At 67.3% G+C, this 9,881-nt stretch overlaps 1 protein-coding gene across 1 annotated transcript; it reads left to right on the forward strand.

Annotated features, from left to right (window-relative positions):
• Positions 1 to 2,039: 2,039 nt before the first annotated feature.
• On the forward strand, positions 2,040 to 3,313 carry LOC121272956 (N-acetyllactosaminide beta-1,3-N-acetylglucosaminyltransferase 2). The gene has a single exon (XM_041179856.1). The coding sequence runs from the start codon at positions 2,040 to 2,042 to the stop codon at positions 3,267 to 3,269; it is 1,230 nt and encodes a 409-aa protein (XP_041035790.1). The 3' UTR covers positions 3,270 to 3,313.
• Positions 3,314 to 9,881: the final 6,568 nt, after the last annotated feature.

Raw genomic sequence — 9,881 nt, forward strand, 5'->3', positions numbered from 1 at the left:
GAAAGTGCAGGAGGGTTTAAGGTGCAGAGAGAGAGAGAGTGGGAGAGGGAGATGTTAAGGGAGAGAGGTGGGAGACTGAATCCTCCAGGACACACACCCCATTGAAAGAGGGACAAGTGTGCATGTTCTCGTGCATGCAGAGGGAAGCCCACAGGCTTTTAAATCCACCGCAAAGCCATGGGTTTGTCTTATTCCCACCCCCACCGCAATTTTACAATGGGCGAGGGCAATAAAAAGCAACCAAGTCCGAAGTAGAACAAAATTTTTAAAAATGATCATTCATGTGCTTAATGGAAAAAAAACCAAGTTGTGCGGGACCTCCAATACCCACCTCTGCAGCGCCTTGCACCTTGCCAGGAACTCCCGAAGCTCTTCACAGACACCGAAGTTTTTGTCAAAGAGCAGTCACTGTTGGAATGTAGGAAACGAGGCAGCCAATGTGTGCACAGCAAGCTCCCACAAACAGCAATGTGATCATGACCCAAGTCATCTGTTTTTATTTAGATTGGTTGAGGGGTAAATATTGCCCTTCCGACAGTGCGGCGCTCCCTCAGCACTGACCCTCCGACAGTGCGGCACTCCCTCAGTACTGACCCTCCGACAGTGCGGCACTCCCTCAGTACTGACCCTCCGACAGTGCGGCGCTCCCTCAGTACTGACCCTCCAACAGTGTGGTGCTCCCTCAGTACTGACCCTCCGACAGTGCGGTGCTCCCTCAGTACTGACCCTCCAACTGCGCGACGCTCCCTCAGTACTGACCCTTCAACTGCGCGGCACTCCCTCAGTACTGACCCTCCGACAGTGTGGCACTCCCGCAGATCTGAACCTCTGACAGTCGGGCACTCCCTCAATATCGGTTACGGGGCTCGAGTCTCTGGATTAGTGGCTGTGATCTGAATGGTATGGGTGAATCCCCTCTGAGACAAAATGGCTTACGCGGGGGCGGGGGCGGGGGCAGGGGCAGCAGGAGGAGTGGGTCCTCCCACGCCCGCAGATCCTCCTCCCCTCCTCCAGGGGGTGCAATGGTCACGCTCCCCAGGTAGTCCGATGCAGGTGGGGACACTCCGTCCTGGTGTAACCCTCGCTGTTGCCCCCACCCAATACTTTCCAATCGTCGCTGCAGCACCGGCCGCTAACTCATCAGCTCCCGATTACCTCCATCGCATCTGGACCTCGCAGGGCGTGAGTAGCCGCTTGACCGCTCGCCAACCAAACACCCCGCTTGCCACCCCCCACCCCACCGTCCCTGCCACCTCCAGCCCATGCCCACTGAGGGGGGTCCCCACTCTGCCAAGCAGAGGTGGGGGGGGGGGGGGGGGGGGGGGGGGGGGGGGGGGGGGGGGGGGGGGGGGGGAGGAGGATTGTCGGTAAAAGCGCAAGCGGGGGAGGCGGGTAAGATTCCTGGGATGGTGCTGGCTCTCCGTGCCCGGGCCCTGAGACGCTGAGGTGGGGGGGAGGGGGGGGGGGGCAATCCTACCCAGGGGCTGGAATCCGAGTTGGCCTCAGTGCCGTCGGGTTGTGGGGGGGGGGGGGGGGGGGGGGGGGGGGGGGGGGGGGGGGGGGGGGGGGGGGGGGGGGGGGGTGGCGGTGGGAGAGAGGAGAATCGGCCGGGTTTCCCGCCTGAGACCCCGCACCCCTGACTTTGCGCTGAAAACCCGCCCCCGCCATCCCCTCCCCTACTGCTGTTCAGCCGTGACGCCTCCCACAGTTGAATCTGCCACCCAATTTGTTTTTTGGGGGGGAGGAGGGGTGAGAAGAAACGGGAGGGACGGCCGTGATGCCTCCCAAAGTTGAATATGCGGCCCAATTTTTTTTTTGGGGGGGGGAAGGGGGAGAGAAGAAGCGGGAGGGGCGGCCGTGATGCCTCCCACAGTTGAATATGCGGCCCAATTTTTTTTGGAGGGGAGGGGGAGAGAAGAAGCGGGAGGGGCGGCCGCGATGCCTCCCACAGTTGAATATGCCGCCCAATTTTTATTTTTGCCCGCTAAAACCTCTTTTTGTGTGTGTGTGTGTGTGTGTGGTTTGTCCTCCAGGGGCCCATGAACCTGACGCAGAAGAAGTGCCTCCTGTGGGCGGCCTGGGGCCTCCTGACCAACCTGGCCATCTTCTGGGCGCTGTGGAGCCGGAGGCGGGCGCCGGCGCCGGAGGCGGGACCGAGGCTGAGGCTGAGGCTGGGCCCGGGCCCAGGCCCGGGCCCGGGGGGGAGGCCGCCGGGGGCCTTCTGGAAGCCCGAGTGCCCGCTCCCGTCGGTGTGGAACCGGGAGCAGGCCATCCTGGCCCGGGGGGCCGGGCCGCCGGAGGCGGGGGAGGCCCCGGTCCCGGCGGCGGGGGCCCTCCTCCCGCCCCGGCAGCGCTGCCGGCCCGACACGGGGGTGGCGGGCAGCTTCGTCGACTTCCAGCACCTGCCGCAGCAGATGAAGGACTTCCTGCTGTACCGGCGCTGCCGGGCCTACCCGCTGGTGCTGGAGCCGCGGGCCCCTTGCCGGGGCAGGCCGGGCACCCCGCGGCTGCTGCTGGCCATCAAGAGCCAGGCGTCCAGCTTCGCCCGGCGCCAGGCCATCCGGCAGACCTGGGGCTCGGGCCAGGCGGGGGGCCGGCTGCTCTTCCTGCTGGGCCAGCAGCGGGGGGGCCCGCCCGACGGCCACCCGGACCTGCGGGGGCTGCTGCGCTACGAGAGCCGGCGGCACGGCGACCTGCTGCAGTGGGCCTTCCGCGACACCTTCTTCAACCTGACCCTCAAGGAGGTGCTCTTCCTGCCCTGGCTGGTGCGGCGCTGCCCGGGCGCCCGCTTCGTCTTCAAGGGCGACGACGACGTCTTCGTCAACACCGGCCGCCTGCTCGACTACCTGGCGGCGCTGGGCCCGGGCGAGGCCCGCGACCTCTTCCTGGGCGACGCCATCCTGGGGGCCGCGCCGGCCCGCGACCCGGCCCTCAAGTACTACGTGCCCGGCGCCTTCTACCGCGGCCTCTACCCGCCCTACGCCGGCGGCGCCGGCGTCCTCTACTCGGGCCGCCTGGCCCGCCGCCTGGCCCGCGCCGCCCGCGCCGTCCCCCTCTTCCCCATCGACGACGTCTACACCGGCATGTGCCTGCAGCGCCTGGGCCTGGCCCCCACCCCCCACCCGGGCTTCCGCAGCTTCGGCATCAACGCCAGCGACCGCTGGGACCCGTGCGCCTACCAGCAGCTCTTCATGGTGCACCGCCGGAGCCCGCAGGAGATGGTGCAGCTCTGGCGGCTGCTGCGCCAGCCCAACATCACCTGCCAGTGAGAGCGGAGAGGGGGAGGCAAGGCCTGGTCCCGGGCCCCGGCACAGCGGTGTCCACTCTGGGGGGGGGGGGGGGGGGGGGGGGGGGGGGGGGGGGGGAGGGGAGGGGACTCCCCCCCCCCCCCCCCCCCCCCCCTGTATCGTTGGGGTGAGCCACAGACGGGACACACACACCGACCCCCGAACGCCTCCCCAGTTTGCAACAGGGGGAGGGGTTGGGGCCGGGGCCGGGGCCGGGGCCGGGGCCACAGCGCGATGGTGAGTTAACTCCCCGCTAGGGCTTCCCTCCCTTCACCCCTCCTACCCCCTTCCCCCTCCTGCTACCCCCCTCACCCCGACACCACCACCCCCACCCCCCTCTTCCCCCCTCCCCCACCCCCTCCCCTCTTCCCCCCTCCCCCACCCCCTCCCCTCTTCCCCCCTCCCCCACCCCCTCCCCTCTTCCCCCCTCCCCTCTTCCCTCCCCCCAACCCCCTCTTCCCCCCCTCCCCCCAACCCCCTCTTCCCCCCCTCCCCCCAACCCCCTCTTCCCCCCCTCCCCCCAACCCCCTCTTCCCCCCTCCCCCCAACCCCCTCTTCCCCCCTCCCCCCAACCCCCTCTTCCCCCCCTCCCCCCAACCCCCTCTTCCCCCCTCCCCCACCCCCCTCTTTCCTCCCTCCCTCTCCTCCTCTTCCACCCCTCCCCCCTCCTCTTCCCCCCTCTTCCCCACCCCCCGTCTTCCCCCCTCCCCCAACCCGCTCATCCCCCCTCCCCCCAACCCCCTCTTCCCCCCTCCCCCCAACCCCCCCTTCCCCCCAACCCCCTCCCCCCCAACCCCCTCCCCCCTCTTCCCCCCAACACCCCCTCCCCCCTCTTCCCCCCAACCCCCTCCCCCCTCTTCCCCCCAACCCCCTCCCCCCTCTTCCCCCCAACCCCCTCCCCCCTCTTCCCCCCAACCCCTTCCCCCTCTTCCCCCCAACCCCCTCCCCCCTCTTCCCCCCAACCCCTTCCCCCTCTTCCCCCAACCCCCCTCGTCCCCAACCCCCTCCCCCCTCTTCCCCCCAACCCCCTCCCTCCCCTCCCCCTCTTCCCCCCAAACCCCTCCCTCCCCTCCCCCCTCTTCCCCCAGCCCCCCTTCCCCAGCCCCCCTTCCCCCAACCCCCTCTTCCCCCAACCCACTCTTCCCCCAACCCCCTCTTCCACCCAACCCCATCCCCTCTTCCCCCCCAACCCCCTCCCTCCCTCTAACCCCCCATCCCCTCCCTCCCTCTACCCCCCAACCCCCTCCCTCCCTCTACCCCCCAACCCCCTCCCTCCCTCTACCCCCCAACCCCCTCCCTCCCTCTACCCCCCAACCCCCTCCCCCCTCTACCCCCCAATCCCCTCCCCCCCAATCCCCTCCCCCCTCTACCCCCAATCCCCTCCCCCTCTACCTCCCAATCCCCTCCCCCTCTACCTCCCAATCCCCATCCCCTCTACCTCCCAATCCCCATCCCCCCTCTTCCCCCCAGCCCCCTCCCCCCCTTCCCCCCCAACCCCCTCCCCCCTCTTCCCCCTCAGCCCGCTCCCCCCTCAACCCCCTCTTCCCCCACTTCCCCCAACCCCCTCCCCCTCAACCCTTTTCCCTCTCCCCCCTCCCCCTCAACCCTTTTCCCCCTCCCCCCTCTTCCCTCCAACCCCATCCCCCCTCTTCCCTCCAACCCCATCCCCCCTCTTCCCCCAACCCCATCCCCCCTCTTCCCCCAACCCCATCCCCCCTCTTCCCCCAACCCCATCCCCCCTCTTCCCCCCCACCCCATCCCCCTCTTCCCCCCACCCCCCTCCCCCCTCTTCCCCCCAACCCCCTCTACCCCCAACCCCCTCTACCCCCAACCCCCTCTACCCCCAACCCCCTCTACCCCCAACCCCCTCTACACCCAACCCCCTCTTCCCCCCAACCCCATCCCCCCTCTTCCCCCCAACCCCCTCCCTCCCTCTACCCCCCAATCTCCTCCCCCTCTACCCCCAATCCCCTCCCCCCTCTACCCCCCCAATCCCCTCCCCCCTCTACCCCCAATCCCCTCCCCCCTCTACCTCCCAATCCCCATCCCCCCTCTTCCCCCCAATCCCCATCCCCCCTCTTCCCCCCAACCCCCTCTTCCCCCAACCCCCTCTTCCCCCCAACCCCCTCCCCCCCTCTTCCCCCCAACCCCCTCCCCCCCTCTTCCCCCCAACCCCCTCCCCCCCTCTTCCCCCCAACCCCCTCCCCCCCTCTTCCCCCACAACCCCCTCCCCCCTCTTCCCCCAACCCCCTCTTCCCCCCAGCCCGCTCCCCCCCTCAACCCCCTCTTCCCCCAACTCCCTCCCTCCAACCCTCTTCCACCTCCCCCCTCTTCCCTCCAACCCCATCCCCCCTCTTCCCCCCTCCCCCATCCCCCCTCTACCCCCTCCCCCCTCTACCCCCTCCCCCCTCTACCCCCTCCCCCCTCTTCCCCCTCCCCCATCTCCCCTCCCCCCTCTTCCCCTCACCCCCCTTCCCCTCCCCCTCTTCCCCCTCCCCCCTCTATCCCCTCCCCTCTTCCCTCTCCCCCCTCTTTCCCCAACCCCCTCTTCCCCAACTCCATCCCCCCTCTACCCCCCCAGCCCCCTCTACCCCCCCAATCCCCTCCCCCTACCCCCAATCCCCTCTACCCCCAATCCCCTCTACCCCCAATCCCCTCTACCCCCAATCCCCTCTACCCCCAATCCCCTCTACCCCCAATCCCCTCCCCCCTCTACCCCCCAACCCCCGTCCCCCCTCTTCCCCCAACCCTCTTCCCCCAACCCTCTTCCCCCAACCCTCTTCCCCCAACCCCCCTCCCCCTCTTCCCCCAACCCCCTCCCCCTCTTCCCCCAACCCCCCTCCCCCTCTTCCCCCAACCCCCCTCCCCCTCTTCCCCCAACCCCCCTCCCCCTCTTTCCCCCAACCCCCTCCCCCTCTTCCCCCAACCCCCTCCCCCTCTTCCCCCAACCCCCTCCCCCTCTTCCCCCAACCCCCTCCCCCTCTTCCCCCAACCCCCTCCCCCTCTTCCCCCAACCCCCGTCCCCCCTCTTCCCCCAACCCCCGTCCCCCCTCTTCCCCCAACCCCCGTCCCCCCTCTTCCCCCAACCCCCCTCCCCCTCTTCCCCCAACCCCCCCTCCCCCTCTTCCCCCAACCCCCCTCCCCCTCTTCCCCCAACCCCCTCCCCCTCTTCCCCCAACCCCCTCCCCCTCTTCCCCCAACCCCGTCCCCCTCTTCCCCCAACCCCCGTCCCCCCTCTTCCCCCAACCCCCCTCCCCCTCTTCCCCCAACCCCCTCCCCCTCTTCCCCCAACCCCCCTCCCCCTCTTCCCCCAACCCCCCTCCCCCTCTTCCCCCAACCCCCCTCCCTCGTCTTCCCCTCCCTCCCCTTCCCCCTCCCCGCTCCCGCTCCCTCCCCTTCTCCCTCCCCCTCCCGCTCCCTCCCCTTCTCCCTCCCCCTCCGGCTCCCCTTCTCCCTCCCCCTCCGGCTCCCTCCCCTTCTCCCTCCCGCTCCCTCCCCTTCTCCCTCCCCCTCCCGCTCCCTCCCCTTCCCCCTCCCGCTCCCTCCCCTTCCCCCTCCCGCTCCCTCCCCTTTCCCCTCCCCCCTCCTTTTTCCTCCTCCCCCCTCCTTTTCCCCCTCCCCCCTCCTTTTTCCCCCTCCCCCCTCCTTTTACCCCCCTCCCCCCTCCTTTTTCCCCCTCCCCCCTCCTTTTTCCCCCCTCCCCCCTCCTTTTTCCCCCCTCCCCTCCCTCCTTTTCCCCCCTCCCCTCCCTCCTTTTTCCCCCCTCCCCTCCCTCCTTTTTCCCCCCTCCCCTCCCTCCTTTTTCCCCCCTCCCCTCCCTCCTTTTTCCCCCCTCCCCTCCCTCCTTTTTCCCCCCTCCCCTCCCTCCTTTTTCCCCCCTCCCCTCCCTCCTTTTTCCCCCCTCCCCTCCCTCCTTTTTCCCCCCCCTCCCTCCTTTTTTCCCCCCTCCCCTCCCTCCTTTTTCCCCCCTCCCCTCCCTCCTTTTTCCCCCCCTCCCCTCCCTCCTTTTTCCCCCCTCCCCTCCCTCCTTTTTCCCCCTCCCCTCCCTCCTTTTTCCCCCCTCCCCTCCCTCCTTTTTCCCCCCTCCCCTCCCTCCTTTTTCCCCCCTCCCCTCCCTCCTTTTTCCCCCCTCCCCTCCCTCCTTTTTCCCCCCTCCCCTCCCTCCTTTTTCCCCCCCTCCCCTCCCTCCTTTTTTCCCCCCTCCCCTCCCTCCTTTTTCCCCCCTCCCCTCCCTCCCATTTCCCCCCTCCCCTCCCTCCCATTTTCCCCCCTCCCCTCCCTCCCATTTCCCCCCTCCCCTCCCTCCCATTTACCCCCTCGCCCTCCCTCCCATTTCCCCCCTCCCGCTCCCTCCCGTTTCCCCCCTCCCGCTCCCTCCCATTTCCCCCCTCCCCTCCCTCCCATTTCCCCCCTCCCCTCCCTCCTTTTTCCCCTCCCCCTCCCCCTCCCTCCTCGTTCCCCTCCCACTCCCTCTTTCCCCTCCCTCCTCTTTCCCCTCCCTCCTCTTTCCCCTCCCTCCTCTTTCCCCTCCCCTCCCTCCTCTTCCCCGCCCCCTCCCTCCTTTTCCCTTCCCCCTCCCTCCCCTCCCCTTCCTCTTCCCCCTCCCCTCCGTCCTCTTCCCCCTCCCCTCCGTCCTCTTCCCCCTCCCCCTCTTCCCCCTCCCCCCCCCCCCCCTCCCCCCCTCCCCCCTCTTCCCCCCTCCCCCCCTCCCCCCTCTTCCCCCTCCCCCCTCTTCCCCCTCTTCCCCCTCCCCCCTCTTCCCCCTCCCCCTCTTCCCCCTCCCTCCTCTTCCCCTCCCCCTCCCTCCTCTTCCCCCTTCTCCTCCCTCCTCTTCCCCCTCCCTCCTCTTCCCCCTCCCCCTCCCCCTCCCTCCTCTTCCCCCTCCCCCTCCCTCCTCTTCCCCTCCCCCTCCCTCCTCTTCCCCCTCCCTCCTCTTCCCCCTCCCTCCTCTTCCCCCTCCCCCTCCCCCTCCCTCCTCTCTCCTCTTCCCCCTCCCCCTCCCTCCTCTTCCCCCTCCCCCTCCCTCCTCTTCCCCCTCCCCCTCCTCTTCCCCCTCCCCCTCCTCTTCCCCCTCCCCCTCCTCTTCCCCCTCCCCCACCTCCTATTCCCTTCCTCTTCCCCCTCCTCCTCCCCCTCCTCTTCCCCCTCCCCCCCCCCTCCCCCCCTTCCCCCTCCCCCTTCCCTCTTCCCCCTCCCCCTTCCCTCTTCCCCCTCCCCCTTCCCTCTTCCCCCTTCCCTCTTCCCCCTCCCCCTTCCCTCTTCCCCCTCCCCCTTCCCTCTTCCCCCTCCCCCTCCTCTTCAACCTCCCCCCTCCTTTCCCCTTCCCCCTCCCCCTCCGCTTCCCCACTCCTCCTCCTCCCTCTCCCCTCCTCCCTCCTCCTCCTCCCCCCCTTTGCCCCCTCTTCCGCCTCTTACCCCCTGCCCTCTCCCCCCCATTCCTGCCCTTCACCCCCCTTCTTGCCCTTCCCCCCCCCCGTTCCCCGGCCACCATCCAACTTTACAATCACCTTCCCGGCCCCGGTGTCCACACAACCTCCCCCCCCACCACTGCTAGTCCCTTAACGCCTGACCCTGTGCACGTGAACCCCTCTTCCAGCATCGAGCTACACTGGGCTCGCACAGACTGTGAACTCGTTGATTGTTTGTTTCCGATTGTTGTTAATTGTTTTATGAAGATTCAAAGAATTAAAATACTTTGTCATTAAATCCCAAATTGTGGATGAGTCAACGGATTGAAAATTGAGTCTTTTATCCCATCCCCAAGACCACATGAGTTCTCACAACCGACCTCAATTCCTTCATGCAGCATCCACTTTCTGATATGACTCAATGGCTGATGTCCCTTCCTCCCTGACAATTTGGACCTGAAGCCCACTGTCACAACACAGCTGTATCCATGTGGCCCATGACCACACCAGGAGGTGCATTCTCTCAGTCAGCGCCCTCTACACTGCCTCCATCAAACACTCCCAGGACAGGTACAGCACAGGGTTAGATACAGAGTAAAGCTCCCTCTACACTGTCCCCATCAAACACTCCCAGGACAGGTACAGCACGGGGTTAGATACAAAGTAAAGCTCCCTCTACACTGCCTCCATCAAACACTCCCAGGACAGGTACAGCACGGGGTTAGATACAGAGTAAAGCTCCCTCTACACTGTCCCCATCAAACACTCCCAGGACAGGTACAGCACGGGGTTAGATACAGAGTAAAGCTCCCTCTACACTGTCCCCATCAAACACTCCCAGGACAGGTACAGCACGGGGCAAGATACAGAGTAAATCTCCCTCTACATGGACACGAAAGGTCAGGGAGGTTCACCTCGTGTGTTGGGGGCCAAGGTTCCTCCTTTACCCCAGTCCACGATTGACAGATGTTGAGTGTGGGGGATTTTGCATTGTGCAACTTTAAATGCGGGCACACGCAGAACTTCAAGGATGGAGGAATTGGGGTCGGATGGCACCTGCGGGACAGCAGAACGGCAAAAAGAGTGACACTGAGAACTTTTTAAAAAAAATATACAATTCTAGGGGCTGCGCGGCTTTAAGAGGGCGGGGCGAGAAAACCGGAACTGACGTTCGGAGGCGGTGGTG

Source organism: Carcharodon carcharias, chromosome 37 (assembly GCF_017639515.1).
Source record: "Carcharodon carcharias isolate sCarCar2 chromosome 37, sCarCar2.pri, whole genome shotgun sequence".
Lineage (NCBI taxonomy): Eukaryota > Metazoa > Chordata > Chondrichthyes > Lamniformes > Lamnidae > Carcharodon > Carcharodon carcharias.

Coding starts and splice junctions, on each gene's coding strand:
- LOC121272956 (XM_041179856.1), top strand. CDS start 2,040: ATGAACCTGACGCAGAAGAAGTGCCTCCTGTGGGCGGCCTGGGGCCTC.